Source organism: Carcharhinus amblyrhynchos, chromosome 21 (genome assembly GCF_965287045.1).
Source record: "Carcharhinus amblyrhynchos chromosome 21, sCarAmb.v2.hapA, whole genome shotgun sequence".
Taxonomy (NCBI): Eukaryota; Metazoa; Chordata; class Chondrichthyes; order Carcharhiniformes; family Carcharhinidae; genus Carcharhinus; species Carcharhinus amblyrhynchos.
This window is the reverse complement of record NC_137344.1, coordinates 6,383,910-6,406,470: the sequence shown is the minus strand read 5'-3', so window position 1 is coordinate 6,406,470 and position 22,561 is coordinate 6,383,910. Positions and strand designations below refer to the sequence as shown.

Sequence of the window (22,561 nt, the reverse complement as noted above, 5' to 3'; positions counted from 1 at the left end):
CTTGAATCCCAACTCCCTTTGAAAACTGTGCTAAGAGTTAGAGTGACTGATGTTAACACCAAGGTAGCATTTGTCTGAGTGTGATATCAATAAGATCACTAGAAATTGAAATCATCAGAGAATCCCTACAGTGCAGAAGGAGGCCATTTGGCCCATTGAATCTGCACCCACAACTATCCCACCCGATTGCTGTAACCCCACAGGTTTACTCTGCTATTCCCCTGAAACTAAGGTCAATTTAGCATGGCCAATCAACCTAACCCGCACATCTTTGGACAGTGGGAGGAAACCGCAGCACCCAGAGGAAACCCACGCAGACATGGGGAGAATGTGCACACTTCACTTAAACAGTCTTCCCAGGCCGAAATCGAACCTGGGTCCCTGGCACTATGAGGTAGCAGTGCTAACCACTGTGCCACCATGCCGTTCCATCAATGCCCCACTCCAGTACAGAACATTTTGGAATGTATCAAGAAGGTGGAAGAGGGAATGTCTGGGGGGGGTGGGGTTTTTAATTATACTGGCTGCTTTTCCGAGGCAGCGGGATGTGTAGACAGAGTCAGTGGATGGGAGGCTGGTTTGCATAATGGATTGGGCGACATTCATGACCTGTTTTCTGTGGCCTTGGGCAGAGCAGGAGCCATACCAAGCTGGATGTGAGAAACATGACATAACTTTAATCCCACACTCACATTTTCCAGGTGTATCTTAGTCTGGAAATCTATCCTCTTTTCCCCAGTCCAGGTGTGTCGGATCCACATACGTGATTACATGCTTTAGATGCGCATCTTTTCTCAATTCACAGGCTGAACCTCAGGAACAAGCTGGTAAAAGAGACCCAGCTTCAAACTGTGTTTAAAATCAGGAGGGGATGCTGGATTTTCACAAATTGGAATGAAGCCATCCAAAGTAATTTCTTTTCCCTGCATGACTTCGATATATAATAGTTGGCTTCTTCAAATCAATTATCAGGGTTATATTTGTTGTGCTAACATGTTGGGGATTCTCAATGGGTGAAGTGAATGAAGCTTCTTCAGACATTAGTTGGGTTCTGAAGTTATCCACAACACCATTATCTGTAACTATTTCTACCCCAGCCTTTCACGTCAACAACAAAAAAAGACTTGCATTCATATAGCACCTCTTACAACCGCGTGAGGTCGCAAAGTGTCTTATAATCAATTCTGATATGTCACTGTAGTCACGTAGGAAACATGGCAGCCGCTTTGCACACAGCAAGATCCCACAAATGGCAATGAAATAATTACCAGAAATTCTGTGAGTGATGTTAGCTGAGGGATAAACATTGGCCAGCACACTGGGCAGAATGAACCTGTTCTCTGTTCAAAAGATGCCATGCCACCTCTTATATTCACCAGAGAAGGCAGAACTGAAAGTCCACACCTTGACAGTGTAGCACTCTCTCAGTACTGCAATAGAGTATCAGACAGTTTAGCATTATCCTAGTACTGACGTGGCGTATCAGATAGTTCCTCGACAGTGAAGCACTCTCTATATACTGCGTGTAATGTCAGACAGTTCCTTGACAGTGTAACACTCTTTCAGTACTACACTATAATATCAGACAGTTAGTCAACAATGTAGCACTCTGTCAGTATTGCAGTGGAGTGTCAGGCAATTCCTTGACAGTGTAGCACCCTGTCAGTTCTGCAATGGGGTATCAGACAATTCCTTGACAGTGCAGCACCCCCTCAGTACTACAATGGAGTATTGGACAGTTCCTCAACAGTGTAGCACTCTCTCAGTACTGCAATGGAATAGCAGACAGTTCCTCAACAGTGTAGCACTCTCTCAGTACTGCAATGGAATAGCAGACAGTTCCTCAACAGTGTAGCATTCTCTCTGTACTACAATAAAATAGCAGACAGTTCCTTGACAGTGTAGCACTCTCTCAGTACTGCAGTAGAGTAGCAGACAGTTCCTCGTCAGTGTAGCATTCTCTCAGTACTGCAGTGGAGTATCGTACAGTTTCTCGACACTGTAGCACTCTCTCAGTACTGCAGTGGAATAACAGACAGTTCCTCGACAGTGTAGCACTCTCTCAGTACTGCAGTGGAGTATCGTACAATTCCTCAACAGTGTAGCATTCTCTCAGTACTACAATGGAACAGCAGACATTTCCTCGACAGTGTAACACTCTCTCAGTACTGCAGTAGAATAGCAGACAGTTCCTCGACAGTGTAACACTCTCTCAGTACTGCAGTAGAATATCAGACAGTTCCTCGACAGTGTAGCACTCTCTCAGTACTACAATGGAATAGCAGACAGTTCCTCGGCAGTGTAGCACTCTCTCAGTACTGCAGTAGAATATCAGACAGTTCCTCGACAGTGTAGCACTCTCTCAGTACTACAATGGAATAGCAGACAGTTCCTCGACAGTGTAGCACTCTCTCAGTACTGCAGTAGAATATCAGACAGTTCCTCGACAGTGTAGCACTCTCTCAGGGCTGCAGTGGAGTATCAGCCAAGATTTTGTGCTTATTGACCAGGAGCAGGACTCAAAACCACAATCTTCTATTCAGAGGCAGGATTGTGAATCACCGAGTCATAACTTATACTGTACACTGCCCACTGTGGAAATGAGTCAGAAAGGTGTAAATGGGGTGACAGTGGATTGTTTCCCTGGCCCAGCAGAACACTTTGACATTACACACAGTTATGAGTAGCTGATGGCCTCGTGGTATTATTGCTAGATTATTAATCCAGAAACTCAGAGAATGTTCTGGGGACCTGAGTTCAAATCCTGCCACGGCAGATAGTGGGATCTGAATTCAAATATCTGGAATTAAAAATCTACTGATAACCATGAAACTATTATCGATTGTCGGGAAAACCCATCTGGTTCACTAATGTCCTTTAGGGAAGGAAATCTGACCTTACCTGGTCTGGCCTAATGTGACTCCAGAGGCACAGCAATGTGGTTTACTCTCAACTGACCTACGAATAAGGGCAACTAGGGATGGGCAATAAACTCTGGCCAGCCAGGGACACCCATGTCCCATGAATGAATTTAGAAAAAGTTACTATTCATAATTCCAACACGCGACAGGTTTAACTTTCTTCCGACCCAAATACCATACCGGAGATAATTTACAGATCTGGTGTGAGTTTCCCTTCTATATTGCAGCCGTGTGCACAGCTTTATGTCACCAACAAGTTTGGGAAGACCATTACAAAGACCTTGCTCCATTTCACTGAGAAATATTGTGGAGGCCAGGGTTCTCCAAGCAGGCTGACGCATAATATCACTGCCCACCTTCTTCAGATCACTAAAACAATGAAGGAATTTGATAGGGTTGATGTAGAGAAATTACTTCCACTAGTCACCAGGACTCAGGAGATATGTTTTAAGCTCCCTGGAAGGCTACAACATGGAAGCTGCTGCCACCTGGAGGGAGTGAGGGGAATATCTTCAGCAGAAATCGGATACAGAACTGGGCAGGGAGGTTATGCTGACAGTTAGACAAAGCAGGGCAGTCAAAGTGACCTGTGGGTTAGCACAGATGGACGAAGTACCCTGTTTCTGTGCTGTAATTTTGATGTAATGCGTCATCCAAAACATTTTTTTCCACCCATCCTATGTTCTAAAGTCTAATTAGTTTTGGACAAAGAATCACTTCATTACCACAACACTTTGTGAGGGCATTGTGATAAAATAGGAAAAATAAGAAATCCAATCATAGATTCCTACAGTGCAGAAGGAAGCCATTTGGCCCATCGAATCTGCACCGACCACAATTCCACCCAGTCCCTACCCCCATAACACTGCACATTTACCCTAGCTAGTCCCCCAGACACAATGGCCAATCCACCTAACCCACACATCTTCGGACTGTGGGAGGAAACCGGAGCAACCGGAGGAAACCCACGCAGACACGGGGAGAATGTGCAGCCTCCACACAGACAGTGACCTGAGACCGGGAATCGAACCTGGGTCCCTGGCGCTGTGAGGCAGCAGTGCTAACCACTGTGCCACCGTGCTGCCCGATTGGGAATGTGTCCTGGTGGTTATATGTTTAAAGAAAAAACAAGAAATTTTTTAAAGAGAAACGGTGGATTGGCTGCACTGATGGATGTCGGGCTTTGATCTACTGATTATTCGGGGAGGCAGGTTGGTAACAATGAGAGACGGGGGTGGATTTTACATCAAAGGCGAGACTCTGTAATAAAGGTAATTAAAAGTGATTTCTAAGAAGGTTAGTTCAAATAAGGAAGATCAAAAGCGAAGACAGTGCATTAGAGGCAAGGTCAGCCTCTCATAGAATCATAGAATCCTGACAGTGTACAAGAAGGCCATTTGGCCCATTGAGCCTGCACTGACCACGATCCCACCCAGACTCTGTCACCGTAACCGCACCTATTTATCCGGCTAATTCTCCTGACACGAACAGTAAATTTAGCATAGCCAATCCACCTAACACTCGTGTGGATTGGCCATGCTAAATTGACCCTGAGTACCAGGGGGACGAGCTAGGGTAAATGTATGGGGTTATCATAGAACCCTACAGTACAGAAAGAGGCCCTTCGGCCCATCGAGTCTGCACCAAACACAATCCCACCTAGGCCCTACTCCATATCCCTACATGTTATGCCCACTAATCCCTCTAACCTACACATCCCTGGGCACTAAGGGGCAATTTCTTAGCATGGCCAATCAACCTAACCCCGTCGCTATCCCCATAACACTGCACATTTACCCCTGCTAGTCCCCCTGACACAATGGCCAATCCACCTAACCCGCACATCTTTGGACTGTGGGAGGAAACCGGAGCACCCGGAGGAAACCCACGCAGACACGAGGAGAACGTGCAAACTCCACACAGACAGTGACCTGAGCCGGGAATCGAACCCAGGACCCTGGAGCTGTGAAGCAGCAGTGCTAACCACCGTGCTACCATGCTGCCCATGGGGATAGGGCATGGGTGGGATTGTGGTCAGTGCAGCCTCGATGGGCAGAATGGCCTCGTTATGCAGTGTGGGACTCTATCATTTTTGGACTGGGGGAGGAAACTGGAGGAAACCCATGAGACACGGAGAGGACGTGCAAACTCCACACAGACAGTGATCGAGGCTGGGAATTGAACCCAGGTCCCTTGTCCTATGCAGCAGCAGTGCTAACCACTGTGCCACCCTATGTAAGGGAACATAAGAACATAAGAACATAAGAAATAGGAGCAGGAGTAGGCCATCTGGCCCTTCGAGCCTGCCCCGCCATTCAATAAGATCATGGCTGATCTGTCGTGGCTCAGTTCCACTTTCCCGCCCTCTCCCCATAACCCTTAATCCCCTCTCTTATCAAAAACCCATCAACCCGCTTCTTAAAAATATTTAGCGAGGCAGCCTCCACCACTTCAACGGGCAGAGAATTCCAGAGATTCACCACCCTTTGAGTGAAGAAGTTCCTCCTCAACTCCGTTCTGAACTGCCCCCCCTTTATCTTGAGGCTGTGCCCCCTAGTCCTACTGTCTTTTTTGAGCGGGAAGAGTCTTTCCACCTCTATCCTATCCATCCCATTCATCATCTTATACGTCTCAATGAGATCTCCCCTCATTCTTCTAAACTCTAACGAGTACAAGCCTAGTTTATTCAGCCTCTCCTCATAGCTCAACCCCCTCAACTCCGGTATCAGCCTAGTAAACCTCCTCTGCACTCCCTCCAAGGCCAAAATATCCTTGCGCAGGTGCGGCGCCCAAAACTGCACACAGTACTCCAGCTGCGGCCTCACCAATGCCCTATACAGCTGCAGCAAGACCTCCCTACTTTTATATTCAATCCCCCTCGCGATGAAGGCCAGCATCCCATTCGCCTTCCTGACCACCTGCTGCACCTGCAGGCTGGGTTTTTGCGACTCATGCACAAGGACCCCGAGGTCCCTCTGCACCGTCGCCTGCTGCAGTTTTTCGCCACGTAAGTAATAGTCCTTCCTACCATTCTTCCTACCAAAGTGGACCACCTCACACTTGCCAACATTAAATTCCATTTGCCATTTCCTGGCCCATTCGCCCAGCCTATCTAGATCCTTCTGCAGACTCTCCACACCCTCCGCACAATTTGCCTTTCCCCCAATCTTGGTGTCATCAGCAAATTTCGACACCCTACACTCGGTTCCCTCCTCCAGATCATCTATATAATTGCAGCTCATGCAACAGGAAGCTAAGCCCACTTCCAACAAACTGTCTGAAGGAAACCTGTTTAAGAAGCCAGCTGTCTCCATCCTAAACCGAAAGAGATTGGTGTCTGGTGTGGTAGCAATTGCTGAATTTTGCTTATAGTTCTAAAGCCCATGGGATATTGTTTGCGGAGAGATAGCTCTGAGGTTAGGAATGTAGAAGGGTTTGGAAACGGGGAAAATTTAAAGACATTGTGGATAGCCATTAATGTAGTTAAGTGTATTTTTAGTTGAGATTATTGTGTGTTTTACTGTTTAATAAATGTATTTTTTTAAATCATCACCCAAGAGTCTGGGACATCCTTTGCTGGTCTTCACATTTCTCCTCACAAGTTGCACAGTTGCGAGCAAGCATTCCAAAATTCCTTTTGAGTTTTGGAATCCCCCAGCATTCAAGATCAGCAATGTTCTTAACAACCTGTAAAAGCTGGATAGACTGGGGCTTTTTTCCCTGGAGCGTAGGAGGCTGAGGGGCGATCTTATAGAGGTCTATAAAATAATGAGGGGCACAGATAGTCAACATCGTTTTCCAAAGACAGGGGAGTCTAAAACTAGAGGGCATAGGTTTAACGTGAGAGGGGAGAGATACAAAAGTGTCCAGAGGAGCAATTGTTTCACATAGAGGGTGGTGAGTGTCTGGAACAAGCTGCCAGAGGCAGTAGTAGAGGCGGGTACAATTTTGGCTTTTAATAAGCATTTAGATAGTTACATGGGTACGATGGGTATAGAGGGATATGGGCCAAACATGGGCAATTGGGATTATCTTAGTGGTTAAAGAAAAGGGCAGCATGGCCAAGTTGGGCCGAAGGGCCTGTCTCCATGCTGTAAACCTCTATGACTCTATGGCTAGTCTCACCACATTGATGTATTTGGGTTTTACTTCCAACAACAAATCAAATCTAATAAAACAAAGCTCACGAGACCCCATGTGTAAAACAAAAAACTTTTAGATTAAGAACCAGTTGTCAGTAAATTATTGAACATTAAATCCAACACAATCTTTTCCAGCGATTAGGGATGGGGAATAAATGTTGCCTAGCCAACCACACTCACTTCCCACAAATGGACAGAAACATTAGTGGCCTGCAAGTGAAGAAACTATCCCCAAATGTCTTGGCAAAGGGAAGGCTTAGAGCTGGAAGGAATGTGTTTTTACTGGGAGGGCACAGTAAGAAGTCTCACAACGCCAGATTAAAGTCCGCCACCACCTGAGGAAGGAACAGCGTTCCGAATGCTCGTGATTCCAAATAAACCTGTTGGACTTTAACCTGGTGTTGTGAGACTTCTTACCCTAGTCCAACGCCGGCATCTCCATATCATTGCTGGGAGGAGCCCAGCACAGTACTGTACCCAGTTTAATACCGAGTACCACCACAGACTCACAGTTGAGCCAACATCCAGCAGGTAAAAACGCTGGACAGACACACCTTTACGCAGCCAGATTTACTCGTCATTAAGACTTCAGAGCAGAAGAAGGCCGTTCAGCCCATCACGTCTGCCCCGCCATTCAATAAGAAAATGAAACCAAAGACCTTGCCCGTTTGAAAGGATGCTGCTATTTTCTATTCAACTCATTAAAACACACCCTTACCCATTTAAAAGTGAACTTCCCTCTAAGCTGAAAATTGTTCAACCGCAGGCGCAGAAGTGAAGCAATTAAACAGCAGATGAGCAGTTTGCGCGACCTCTCTCTCTGTGTTCCCAGAGCAGACACTCACTGAGGTTTGAAAGCAGGAATGCAGCTGTGTGAGGAAGTGGGGCTTCTCCATCAGTGCCAAAACCCTCTTCTCAATCATGGTACATTCCACATCATCGTCCTGAATGACAACGTCTTTCTTCAAGATCTTGATGGCGTACAGCTCGTTGGTTCCCTTCCTTTCTGATAGCATAACCTGTGGAAGGGAAGCAGTCAATATTAATAAAGAGCTGTGCAAGAATAATACAGGAAGCTCAGTGCAACAGGCACACACAAAAATCCACATGAAACCTTCTCAAAACAATACTGCCATATTTCTGTTGCCATTCACGCCTTCTATTCTGCCTTTTGGCCTTTCACACCCTTTATTCTCTCTATGGACTGCCATTAGCAGCCTTTCCCCTTGGTTTTGTGGCTCTGACTCATCTTTCATTCCCTCCCCCTGCAGTATAAATATCTCCCACTTTCTGTGCCTTTTTGCTTTGACAAAGGGTCATCTGGACTCGAAATGTCAGCTCTTTTCTCTCCCTTCACACGCTGCCAGACCTGCTCAGATTTCCCAGCATTTTCTCCTTGGGTTTCAGATTCCAGCGTCTGCAGGAATTTGCCTTCATATTTAAGGTGCTATTTCTTTTGGATAAACTCTTGTTAAGAGCAAAATGTCACTGCTTGTGAGACATCTGACCACCCGGGGGCGGGGGCGGGGGGAGGGGGGCGTAATTTTACCATCCCACCCCCCACGGGAACTGTAGTGGGCAGGACACAGACCATGCAAAGGTCTGTTGACCTCGGATGTAATCCTCTGAACTCAGGGTGAGCGTGGCTGGAAAATCCTGCCCAATTTGCTCAAAATCTCAGTAAAAACCACATTCAAAAAGGTGCAACTTTTTTGAGGGGTTTTTACACTGGAACTAAAAAGTTTATTTATTAGTGTCACAAGTAGGCTTACATTAACACTGCAATGAAGTTACTGTGAAAATCCCCTAGTTGCCACATTCCGGGGCCTGTTTGGGTACACTGAGGGAGAATTTAGCATGGCCAATGTTCCTAACCAGACACGTTTCCTCGTGTCTGCAAGGAAACCCACGCAGACACGGGGAGAATGTGCAGACTCCACACAGACAGCAACCCAAGCTGGGAACTGAACCCGGGTTCGTGGCGCTGTGAGGCAGCAGTGCTAACCACTGTGCCACCGTGCCTCCAATAGGGCCAGATGGGGGAGTGCTCAGCAGCTCGGTCATTTCTATTCATTACAGTCGGAGGAATGTTTAATATCACAATCTGTGTGTATGAATGAGGGGTCACTGATAACCGCACACATTGACTCCAGACATTGCTGTGAGTTTCAAAGAAGCAATGACAGTAAACGCTAACAATTCCACAGCTCAAACTGCCGTAACATCCAGACCAATCATTTAAAGTGGTTCACTCTGCACCAGCGTACAAACCTTTCCAAAACTCCCTTTGCCCAACACCATGAGGAAGTTAAAGTCCTCCAGGTGCACGTGGTCCAAGTTGTTTGTCGGCGAACTCGGCTTCTTCTCAATCACCTTCTTTCCGGCAGGGCCAAGTTTGGCTTTCTGGGGGGGATTTAAAGGAAAACAAAATGAACTTGGCTTCAGCGTTAGCGAGTTCCAGCCTTGGCCCTCATTCTGGAGTGTGTCCAGTCATGGGTTCTGATAATGTGCACAGCCAGTTGACTAAAGGCTAATGAGATGTACGCCTTTCACCTCTGGACTGACTCTCTACATTATTAACTAAATCCAATGCACCACTGTACTGGGTCTGATACGGCAAGTTCTATGGATTTATTTCCTTCCATTTGCAGCTTCCTTCCCTCCCTCTCATGAAAACACTACCCTGACCAGGTATGACTACATGCTCAGCAGAAGGCCCCCCAGTAACTTGCTCATGTGAGTGTCAACAGGCTACAGCAGGTCGTAGAGAATCACCACCAAGCCTGATCCTTCCCTCACTAAACACTCATATGCATACAAGCACACAATTCCTACAGCACAGCTCTATGAATGAGTGTCATTTCCCCACCTTCCCCTGAACCAGTGGTCAAAGTCTGAGGATTCGAGGTAGACCATTTAGGATGAAGGTGAGGAGACATTTCTTCATCCAAACAGTGATGAACCTGTGGAATTCATTACCACAGGAAGCAGTTGATGCCAAAACATTGAATGTATTCAAGAGGCGGCTGGATATAGCACTCGGGGCGAATGGGATCAAAGGTTATGGGGAGAAAGCAGGATTAGGCTATTGAGTTGGACAATCAGCCATGATCATGATGAATGGTGCAGCAGGCTCAAAGAACCGAATGGCCTTTTCCTGCTCCTATCTTCTATGTTTCTGTGTAATCCGACATATTCTTCAGAAAATAATCCAACTCCCTCTCAAATGCTTTGATTGAAGCTATCTCCAGCACACCTACATTCCAGATACTAACCACTCGCTGCATAAAAATATTTCTCCTGTTGCCTTTGTTGCTCTTTTTTTCAGCCAATTAACTGAAATGGTGCCTTATCATTCTCACTGCTTCCACCAATGGGAACAGTTTTCCCCTCATTCATTCTGTCCAAATTCTTCTGATCAAAAATTTTGAACACCTCATTCAAATTTCCTCTGAAGCTTCTCTTCTCCAGACAGAATCGATCCCAGCCTCTACAATCTATCCATATAAATGAGGTTCTACATCCCAGGATCCATTCGCTTGGGAGTTGGAGTCACTGAAGTGATACTGTGACGACACTGGACCTTCATGTATTATAGTCATGTTTCTTGTGCAGGATCAGATTTTGTTGCTATTGGTGACCGATATCTTGTATTGTTACTGCAGCAGCCAAATGGATCTTAATTGCTACAATGTGTGTTTTAATCTGGACTAATGCAGGGTTATTACTTTTGAGATTTCCCCGGGGCTTTGCAGAGTAGGGTTTGATTAGGTTGATTGGCAAGTAAGGTCATGTGACTGGGTAGAACAAGGCTTACACAGAGAATTCCAGTTTAGTTGTTGCTAGGGGGCTGCAGAGAGAGGTAGCTCTTTTTCTCAGTGTACCTGAACAGGTGCCAGACTGTAGCAACTAGGGGAAGTTATACAGTAACTTCATTGCAGTGTTAATATGATACTAATACATGAATTGAAACTTAAGTATGGAGACTGGGACCTGCCAGAGACTAGGTTTATTTATCTGAGGTTTGAAGATATATCCTTCTCTGGAAACTGCTGTCCGGATCTTTGTCCAGAGATGTTAAAAAGCTGGAAATCTAGCATTCATGTGAGCATATTGGTTTTGGTGCTAACTGGTGCTGAGGAAGGGATTAATGTTTATGGGGTACCGCTTATATTTGGAACTATAGAGGTAGCTAGCTGTTAAAAATTATAATGTAACCATAGAACCCTATAGTGCAAGAGGAGGCCATTTGGCCCACCGATCACTATCCCACCCAGATCCTATCCCCATAACCTCATGTATTTATCCCAGCTAGTTCCCCCTGATACTAAGGGACAATTTATCATGGCCAATCAACCTAACCCACACATCTTTGGACTGTGGCAGGAAACCGGAGCATCCGGAGGAAACCCATGCAGACATGGAGAGAACATGCAAACTCCATACAGACAGTTGTCATGTTTAAGTATTCAAATATATAAAAGTCATACTTTTTTACAATTATATTCTAACTGTGTTCCTAAATAAAGTTTGTTTTGATAAAATCTCTCTAATGGGTCAGTTGAATTGTACCTGGAGCTCACCCTAATGCCAAAATTAAACAAAAAAGTTAGGGTCCAGTCTAACGTCACAAAATACCTCGGAATTTCTGGTTTGAACAGGATGGAGAGCAGGAAAAGTTTAGAGGAGATGTGCGAGGTAAGTTTTTTATAAATGGGTGGTGAATGTCTGGAAGGCATTACCCAGGGGAGGTGGTGGGAGCAGGTACAATAGCAACATTTAAGGGACATAGACAGCAATAAGATAATGACCAGAAATTCTGCTGTCTCTCAGTGATGTTAGGTGAGGGATAAAGATTGGCCAGCACACTGGGTAGAACATGCCAGTTCTTTGTTCAAAAGATGCCACACCATCTCTTATATTTAGCGGCAAGGGCAGACCTGAAAGTCCACACCTTTACTATATAGCACTCTCTCAACTGCAGTGTACTGTCAGACAGTTCCTTGACAGTGTAGCACTGTCTCAGTACTGCAGTGTTATGTCAGATTGTTCCACAACAATGTAGCAGTTTCATTGCAGGAGTGTAATATCAAACAGTTCCTCGACAGTGTAGCACTCTCTCAGTACTGCAGTGTAATATCAGACAGTTCCTCGACAGTGTAGCACTCTCTTGGTACTGCAGTATAATGTCAGTCAGTTTCTCAACAGTGTAGCACTCTCTCAGTACTGTAGTATAATGTCAGACAGTTCCTCGACATGTAGCACTCTCTCGGTACTGCAGTGTAATATCAGACAGTTCCTCAACATGTAGCACTCTCTCAGTACTGCAGTATAATGTCAGTCAGTTTCTCAACAGTGTAGCACTCTCTCAGTACTGCAGTATAATGTCAGTCAGTTTCTCAACAGTGTAGCACTCTCTCGGTACTGCAGTGTAATATCAGACAGTTCCTCGACAGTGTAGCACTCTCTCGGTACTGCAGTATAATGTCAGTCAGTTTCTCAATAGTGTAGCACTCTCTCAGTACTGTAGTATAATGTCAGACAGTTCCTCGACATGTAGCACTCTCTCGGTACTGCAGTATAATGTCAGTCAGTTTCTCAACAGTGTAGCACTCTCTCGGTACTGCAGTGTAATATCAGACAGTTCCTCGACAGTGTAGCACTCTCTCGGTACTGCAGTATAATGTCAGTCAGTTTCTCAATAGTGTAGCACTCTCTCGGTACTGCAGTATAATGTCAGACAGTTCCTCGACAGGTAGCACTCTCTCGGTACTGCAGTGTATTATCAGACAATTCCATGACAGTGTAGCACTTCCTCAGTACTGCAGTGTATTATCAGACAGTTCTGCGACAGTATAGCACTCTCCCAGTACTGCAGTGTATTATCAGACAGTTCCGTGACAGTGTAGCACTCTCTCGGTGCTGCAGTGGAGTATCAAACAGACCCTTGACGTTAGGCCTGCACCAACTCTCCAAAAGGGAATCATACAAAGGCTGACCCCCCTTGTCCTATCCCCGTAACTCCATACATTTACAATAGTCAATCCCCTTAACCTACACGTGCTGAGACACTGAGGGGCAATTAGCACGGCCAATCCACCTTACCTGCACATCTTTGGTCTGTGGAAGGGAACTAGGTCAATCAGAGGAGAGTGTGCCAACTCCGCACAGGCAGCGACCCAAGCCGGGAATCGAACCCAGGTCACTGGTGCTATGAGGCAGCAGTGCTAACCACTGTGCCTCATCACCTTTAATGTCTCCAGCTTACTTGCACTTCTTTGCCATTTTTAAAATAGTGATGTTAGCTCAATTCCTGCACCTTTTCCGGACAAATGATTACCCACCCCTCTCCCCCCACCTACCCCACCCCCAACCAGTCAGTCCCCTGCTCACAACAGGTTAAACATAGCCCGTGGTACAGCATTGGAGATATTTGGGATTTTTTTGAGAAGTTGACTGTGAGCGTCTCTCCTCAATTCAACAAGCTCGCTGGAGCGGTGGGAATTCACAAAACCAAGGCACGGAATGACAATAATTATTTTGAGATCCCTGTCTGTAATTGCAAGGCAAACTACTTCAGGGCAAGAAATGCCTACCCTTTGAGGGACAAGCTGCAGCCTGCTTCTTTTCACCAGCCCCGTCCATGAATCAGGAACCTCACCCAGACTCACTGACATTTGGATATCTGGGTGTCGTGGGGCCAGGGTGGAGATTGTATCTGTGATCACCCCCAGGACTGGCATGGGGAGTCCCTCACTGACCTCCCTGTCGGACTTATAGAATACAAACTTCCTGGCGAGGTGATGGCCTGGTGGCATTATCGCTAGACTATTAACCCAGGAACTAAACTAATGTTCTGGAGTGTTGACCCGGGTTCGAATCCCACCACACCAGATGGCAGAATTTAAATTCAATAAAAAATGTCTGGAATTAAGGATTGACTGATAGCCATGAAACCATTGTTGGAAAAGCCCATCTGGTTCACGAATGTCCTTTTAGGAGGGAAATCTGCTGTCCCCACCTGATCTGACCGACTTGTGACTCCACAGCCACAGCAATGTGGTTGACTCTCAACTGCCCTCTGAATAAGGGCAACTAGAGGTGGGCAATAAATACTGGCCAGCCAGCAATATATGTGTCCTATAAATGAATTAAAAAAATAACCTTACCAGGGAAAGTTCATATACCGAGCCCTGTATAAAGCAGGCCCCTGAGTGGGTCCATTATTGTATTGTCCTGGTTGGGACCGGTTTGTGTTCACACCTGTGGTTTTTGCTTTATTTTGTGAAATAAAGCTAACTCCAGGGATTATTATAGTATCCTACCTCTGACCTGCACTGACTGCACACAGATCTCCTGCTGGAAGCCTGGCATCATGCACCTTTCTAAACAAAAGATATTTATAACTAGGAAAGAAATAAAAAAAAAACTGGTTAAAGAGAGAACATTACTGCATCACGTTGTCTATACTGATGCTGTGTCTTCTATAAGCGATTAGACTGGAGTCTCTCATCAAAAGTCATTCTGAAGTGTGCAGTTATTTCTCACAACATCCCAGAAGTCTTGTACGTTACGTTAGCTTGAAGGGTTGACACTAATTACTGAGTTTACTTGGCAAATTTTTATTCCCCAAGTGTGTGATGCCAGATATTTTGTGAAGTGTAATTTAGATAATGCAAAAGTAAGTTATACCTTCCATTCTGACTTGTCTTCTGAGAGATTTCTCACCCATATTACATTAAATTATGTATCTGGTTAGACGCACTGAACTCCTTTGCAGATTGTTTCCTGTTGAGTCTTTTGCGTTATGTGGAGAGAGCCGGGAAGATCTCTGCCGGATTCCATTCTGCCGCCCACCCACACACACTGATTCCCAAATCCAGTAATCATGTTGTTTTATTACTAGATGGACCATTATGTCTAGAAAAGATCTATAAATTAATGAGGGGCATAGACAAGGTGGATAGTCAATAACTTTTCCCAAAGGTAGGGGAGTCTAAAACTAGAGGGCATAGGTTTAAGGTGAGAGGGGAGAGATACAGAAGTGTCCAGAGGGGCAATTTTTTCACACAGAGGGTGGTGAGTGTCTGGAACGAGCTGCCAGAGGTTGTAGTGTGAGGCGGGTACAATTTTATCTTTTAAAAAGCATTTAGATAGTTACATGGCTACGACGGGTATAAAAGGATATGGGCCAAATGCGGGCAATTTGGATTAGTTTAGGGGTTTTAACAAAAAATAAGGGTGGTGTGGACAAGTTGGGTCGAAGGGCCTATTTCCATGCTGTAAAGTTCTATGACTCTATGTAGCGGCCTTTACCACAGGCCTCTCTGCAGATATTTTAACAGCAGATTCACTGGTATCTCCCCATGTGACTCTGGGCCTGAGGGAACCTGGACTTTAATAGTTACCACGCTATTTGGGATTATGTTTGGGGTGAGGATCCTGGCTGCTTTGACCCCTAACCCTCTGCTCTTTCCAGGGGCTGCGGGAGTTGATGTGGGGGAATACGGTACTGAGGATTGATGCAAGTGGAGGAACAGCAAATGAGCTTTGTCCCCAGAGATTACATTTAATAACTTTCATTCAGTGTGAACAATATTTTAATTTGCACTGCGATGACTCGCTGTGCCAGTGGGTCAGGTAAGAATGAATGAGTATTCTGAACTCACTACTTCAGTACAAACATGTTTTAATGTTTGTGTGAGACTGTCCACAGAATGGCAGTGTGAGCATGCTCAGTATGTCTCAGTGCCCACACTGTGACTGTACTGTGTGTCTCAGTGCCCACAGTGTGACTGTACTGTGTATCTCAGTGCCCGCAGTGTGACTGTACTCAGTATGTCTCAGTGCCCACAGTGTGACTGTGCTCAGGGTGTCTCAGTGCCCACAGTGTGACTGTACTGTGTGTCTCGGTGCCCACAGTGTGACTGTACTGTGTGTCTTGGTGCCCACAGTGTGACTGTGCTCAGTGTGTCTCAGTGCCCACAGTGTGACTGTACTCAGTATGTCTCAGTGCCCACAGTGTGACTGTACTCAGTATGTCTCAGTGCCCACAGTGTGACTGTACTGTGTGTCTCAGTGCCCACAGTGTGACTGTACTGTGTATCTCAGTGCCTGCAGTGTGACTGTACTCAGTATGTCTCAGTGCCCACAGCGTGACTGTACTCAGTGTGTCTCAGTGCCCACAGTGTGACTGTGCTCTGTGTCTCAGTGCCCGCAGTGTGACTGTGCTCAGTGTGTCCCAGTGCTCACAGTGTGACTGTACTGTGTGTCTCCGTTCCCATTGTGTGACTGTGCTCAGTGTGTCTCAGTGCCCACAGTGTGACTGTACTCAGTGTGTCTCGGTGCCCACAGTGTGACTGTACTGTGTGTCTCGGTGCCCACAGTGTGACTGTACTCTGTGTCTCAGTGCCCGCAGTGTGACTGTGCTCAGTGTGTCTCAGTGCCCAGTGTGACTGTACTCAGTGTGTCTCAGTGCCCACAGTGTGACTGTACCGTGTGTCTCCGTTCCCACTGTGTGACTGTGCTCAGTGTGTCTCAGTGCCCACAGTGTGACTGTGCTCAGTGTGTCTCAGTGCCCACAGTGTGACTGTGCTCAGTGTGTCTCAGTGCCCACAGTGTGACTGTACTGTGTGTCTCGGTGCCCACAGTGTGACTGTACTGTGTGTCTCGGTGCCCACAGTGTGACTGTGCTCAGTGTGTCTTGGTGCTCACAGTGTGACTGTGCTCAGTGTGTCTCAGTGCTCACGGTGTGACTGTGCTCAGTGTGTGTCAGTGCCCACAGTGTGACTGTGCTCAGTGTGTCTCAGTGCTCACAGTGTGACTGTACTGTGTGTCTCGGGGCCCGCAGTGTGACTGTACTCAGTGTGTCTCGGTGCTCACAGTGTGACTGTGCTCAGTGCGTCTCAGCGCCCACAGTGTGCCTGTACTCACATCGTTGCACACCAATCCTGAGCTCTTGCTCTACAGGTTGAATCCTGCACTCCTGTGCTGCCACCTGCTGGTGACCATTTATTATGGCTTCAAATATATTACAGCCTGATCCTGGAGATGATCCCGGACAGGATCCCGGAAAGAATCCCGCCTCATAGAATCTACAGCGCAAAAGGAGGCCATTTGATTTGACTTATTATTATCACGTATTAGTAAACAGTGAAAAGTATTATTTCGTGCGTTCTATACAGACAAAACATACTGTTCGTAGAGAAGGAAAGGACAGAGTGCAGAATGGAGTATTACAGTCATAGCTAGGGTGTAGAGAAAGATCAACTTAATGCAAGGTAAGTCCATTCAAAAGTCTGACAGCAGCAGGAAAGAAACTGTTCTTGAGTCGGTTGGTACGTGACCTCAGACTTTTGTATCTTTTTCCCGACGGAAGAAGGTGGGAGAGAGAATGTCCGGGGTGCGTGGGGTCCTTAATTATACTGGCTGCTTTGCCGAAGCAGCGGGAAGTTTAGACAGAGTCAGTGGATGGATGGCTGGTTTGTGTAATGGCTCATCGAGTCTGCACCGACCACAATCCCACTCAGGCCCTATCCCCATAACCCCATGTATTTACCCTGCTAATCCCCCTGACATTCAGGGACAATTTAGCATGGCCAATCCACCTAACCTGAATATCTTTGCAATGTGGGAGGAAACCGGAGCACCCGGAGGAAACCCACGCCACCCTGGGGTTGGGCGTAGAATGCAAGATTCTGGCCAATGATTCAAGTTGCAGAGTGCCGCTGATTACAGAATACAATCATCCCCAGGGACAGGGGATGGAACTCATGTTCCCAGGAAAACATTTCACGGAAAATGCCAGGAAAATAATGCGGAGAGTGTGAAGTGGGAAGAACACAGAGAGGCAATATAAAACAAAAGAGTTCAATTGTAAAGTGGCTGCAGGAACAGAGAGACCACCCTTCAGGGTGGCACAGTGGTCAGCACTGCTGCCTCATAGCACCAGGGACCTGGGTTCGATTCCCAGCTTGGGTCGCTGTCCGTGCTGAGTTTGCATGTTCTCCCCGTGTCTACGTGGGTTTCCTCCAGATGCTCCAGTTTCCTCCCACTGTCCAAAAGACGTGCAGATTAGGTGCATTGGCCATGCTAAATTCTCCCTCAGTGTACCCGAACAGGCGCCAGGGTGTGACGACTAGGGAATTTTCACAGTAACTTCATTGCAGTGTTAATATAAGCCTACTTGTGACTAATAAATAAACTTTATCTTTAACCTGGGGTGTGTGTGCACAAATCAGAGGATATTTTAAGAAAATGGTTTAATAAAATGCAGATAAGACCTGGGTTTTAGAAATCGACACAGGCTACACTAGCAAGGAGGTTATGGTGAATCTTTATAAATTTTTTTATTCATTCCTGGGACATGGATATCACTGACTGACCAAGTTGCCCAAGGGCAGTTGAGAGTTAACCTCATTGCTGTGGTTCTGGAGTCAAATGTAGACCAGACCAAGTAAGGACAGCAGATTTCCTTCCCTGAAGGACATCAAAGTTAAAGCTAAAAGTTTATTTATTGTCACAAGTAAGACATACATTATTGCAATAAAGTAACTGTGAAATTCCCCTAGTTGCCATATTCCGGGTCCTGTTCAGGTCAATGTACCCTAACCAGCACACCTTTTGAACAGTGGGAGGAAATCAGAGCACCCGGAGGAAACCCATGCAGACAGAGGGAGAACGTGCAGATTCCACACAAACAGTGACCCAAGCCGGGAATCGAACCCGGGTCCTTGGCACTGTAAGGCAGCAGTGCTAACCACTGTGCTACTCAGTAAACCAGATGGGTTTTTCCAAAAATCAACAATGGTTTCATAGTCACCAGTAGACTCTTAATTCCAGGTATTATTTATTGAATTCAAATCCATGGCAGGATTTGAACCTGGATCTCCAGATCATTAGCTGAGTTTCTGGATTAATTGTCTAGCAATTATACCACTAGGCCACCATCTCCCTTGGCTCAGCCTTAGCTGTAGAGTCAAATTGTGGGCAACGCACGGACTAACAGAGGGTGCAAGGAAGATGACAAGGACTGCTGCAGAGATCAGAGACTTCAGTTACATGGAGAAGCTGAGACTGGTCACTGTAGGTGTGTGAGGGGCAATGTAACAAAGGGGCTCACCATCATGAAGAATTTGGACAGAATTGGTCGAAAGAAACTGTTCTTGTTAGCCGAAGACTCACGAACCAGAGGAAACCGACGGAAGATAATTAGTAACAGCACCATGGGGAGAAATGTTTTGATGCAGTGTATGGTTAGGATCTGGAAAATATTAGAGTTCATAGAATCCCTGCAGTGCAGAAGGAGGCTATTCAGCCCATCGAGTCTTCATTGACCACAATCCCACCCATAACTCCATGCATTTACCCTAACTAGTCACTAAGGGGCAATTTAGCACAGCCAATCCACCTAACCCACATATCTTTCAGACTAAGAGGGGAAACAGGAGCACCTGGAGGAAACCCACGCAGACACGGGGAGAACATGCAAACTCAACACAGACAGTGACCCAGGGAATCATAGAACATAGAAAAACTACAGCACAAACAGGCCCTTCGGCCCATAAGTTGCGCCAAACATGTCCCTACCTACTAGGCTTACCTATAACCCTCTATCTTACTAAGTCCCATGTACTCATCCAAAAGTCTCTTAAACGACCCTATCGAATCCGCCTCCACCACCACCACTGCTGGCAGCCGATTCCACGCACCCACCACCCTCTGAGTGAAAAACCTACCCCTGACATCATTTGGGAATCAAACCCAGGTCCCTGGTGATGTGAGGCAGCAGCGCTAACCACTGTGCTACCGTGCCATCCCTGCCTGAGAGTGAGTGGATTCTATCGAGACTTTCCAAAGGAAATTGGATAGAGACAGGAAGAGGAGCAGTTTGTGAGCTAAAAGGAGAGGATGAAGGAACAGGATTGGCTGACGGCTCCTGTTGTGCTGAAACCATTCTCCGATTATCTGAGTTGTTGATATCAGAGGGCCACCCGGCTGGTACAGAACAGGGTGGGCTCACAAGGAACTGCTGTCCATTTGACTGGCCAGCAATGGCTGCGAATTTCTGCTTACTGAATAAAAATAGCCTCCAACTGTGCAGGAGAACTGATCACTGCAGATCAATAGCTGCTCCACTCACTAAACAGAATCCAAAACCTAACTCTGGCCTGGGGGAGGGCCAAGGAACTCCTACTGCCCTCAGTCTGGTTCAGGTGGTATTATTCTTGCCTCTGTATCTGAAGGTTCAAGGTTTAAGCCCCACTTTTACTTGGCCCTTTAGCACAGTGTTTAGGAATGTGCTCGTCCAATCTCCGCATCTCCAGCCTCCCAATGTTAATTGTTCCCAAGGTTGGGGGAGTCCAGAGCAAGGGGGTCATAGTTTGAGGATAAGGGGTAAACCTTTTAGAACTGAAGTGAGGAGAAATTTCTTCACCCAGAGAGTGATGGAATTCACTCTCACAGAAAGTAGTTGAGGCCAAAACGTTGTGTGTTTTCAAGATGAAATTAGATGTGGCTCTCGGAGCTAAAGGGGTGAAGGGATATGGGGGAAAGGAGGGTCAGGATATTGAATTCAATGATCAGCCATGATCAGAATGAAAGGTGGAACAGGCTGGAAGGGCCAAATGGCCTACTCCTGCTTCTAGTTTCTATGTTCAGCCATGAGCAGCTGTGGATTCAACTGCCTTTTAAAAAAATATTCATTCATGGAACATGGGCATCGCTGCTGGCCAGCATTTATTACCCATCCCTAATTATCAGAGGGCAGTTGACAGTCAACCACATTGCTGTGGCTCTGGAGTCACATGTAGACCAGACCAGGTAAGGACGGCAGATTTCCTTCCCTAAAGTGACATTAGTGAACGAGATGGGTTTTCCTGACAATTGTCTTCATGGTTTCATGGTCATTAGTAGATTCTTAATTCCAGATTTTTTAAAATTGAATTCAAATTCCACTATCTGCCGTGGATGGGATTCAAACCCAGGTCCTCAGCTGAGTTTCTGGGTTAATAGTCCGTCGACAATGCCACCAGGCCATTGCCTCCCCAGATCATCAGCTCTGGAAAGCCCTCCCGGAACCTTCTCCCTGCCTCTTTCTCTCCTCCGGAAAACCTAACTTGTTTACTCTGCTTGCTCTCCTGTTCAAAGAGCTCCCAAATCTGGCTGGCTGTCAGATTCTGTTTCATAATCACTCCTGTGAACCGCTCTGGGACATTTCTGAAGGTTAAAAGGGTTTATGTAAATGGAAGTTGCTGCTGTCACATTGACACACATGTGGCATTCGGGAAAGATGCTTACGTGAACCCTGTTTGCCTGTTGTGAGTGAGGAGGGTTCCAGTCACTGCGTTCAGAGAGCGGGCGCGCGCTGCTGTACTTGTCAACACTCATCCCTCAGCTGGAAAGCTCTTTAACTGGCTGCTCTGCTCATTGTGGAGCTGGACCGCAATGTAATTGGCTGCCATGATTGTCCACTGAACGGAACTAATGACATGTCAGAAGCAATTTACGGGCTGCATTGCTCCTTGGGTGCTGAGGATGTGAGCGGACGCGGTAAATATGCACTGTCATTTCTTGTTTTTCCCAATTAATGCTGAACAGAAGCCGGAGCAATGCAATCTATTCACAGTGCCCCCGCAACCCATAACAACAAAGAGTTTTACACCACATTCTGCCCCCGAGTCGTCTCGAAGCTGTGTTCCTTTTACTGCTGCTTTTCTTCAACAAGCTCCGACATGGTTAGTCATTAAGCCGCTGATGAAGCAATCACAGAGCGTCCATCACCCTCCCCATGTTTATACACTCTGCAATTTCATCCACATTTCTAGACAGTCAAACACGGCCTTCTCTGCAACATCCACTATTGCTCTGTTATTCACTAAATCTTGTTGCATCCACTCTTAAAGCAACTGTGATAAAAAGCTACAAAGGGTTGTGAATTTAGCCCAGTCCAAACGCAAACCAGCCTCCCACCCACTGACTGTCACACTTCCCGCTGCCTCAGTAAAGCAGCCAGCACGATCAAGGACCCCACGCACCCAGGACATTCTCTCTTCCACCTTCTTCCATTGGGAAAAAGTCTGAGGTCATGTACCAATCAACTCAAGAACAGCTTCTTCTCTACTGCCGTCAGACTTTTGAATGGACCTACCTTTTACGAAGTTGATCTTTCTCTACATCCTAGCTTTGATCGTTACACTACATTCTGCATTCTCTCTTCTCCTTCTCTATGAACAGTATGCTTTGTGTAGTGTGCAGATAACAATACTTTTCACTGTATACTAATACATGTGACAATAATAATTCAAATCAAATCAAAATAATACAAACTGTTGTGTAGTTTGTGGTGTTGGGGGGGCGCTTTGCAGGTTATTACTGTCAAAATGGATCGAGCAGTCTGGGATTCTTTACTTCTGAAAGGAGAAGGTCAAGAGGAATCAAGATCTTTAAGGTTAAAGACAGGGTCAGCAGATACCGCTCCACTAAACGTGAGGCCTTAAA

General features: G+C 46.2%; 1 protein-coding gene across 1 annotated transcript in view; it reads right to left on the bottom strand.

The window, feature by feature from the left end:
- Nucleotides 1–22,561, bottom strand: part of prkcab (protein kinase C, alpha, b) — a 365,814-nt gene that overhangs the window by 48,921 nt on the left and 294,332 nt on the right. The window contains exons 9-10 of the mRNA XM_080209359.1: nt 9,335–9,466; nt 7,909–8,082 (exon numbers count right to left, since the gene is read on the bottom strand). Coding sequence (XP_080065485.1) covers nt 7,909–8,082; nt 9,335–9,466 — 306 coding nt within the window. The remainder of the gene's footprint in view (nt 1–7,908; nt 8,083–9,334; nt 9,467–22,561) is intronic.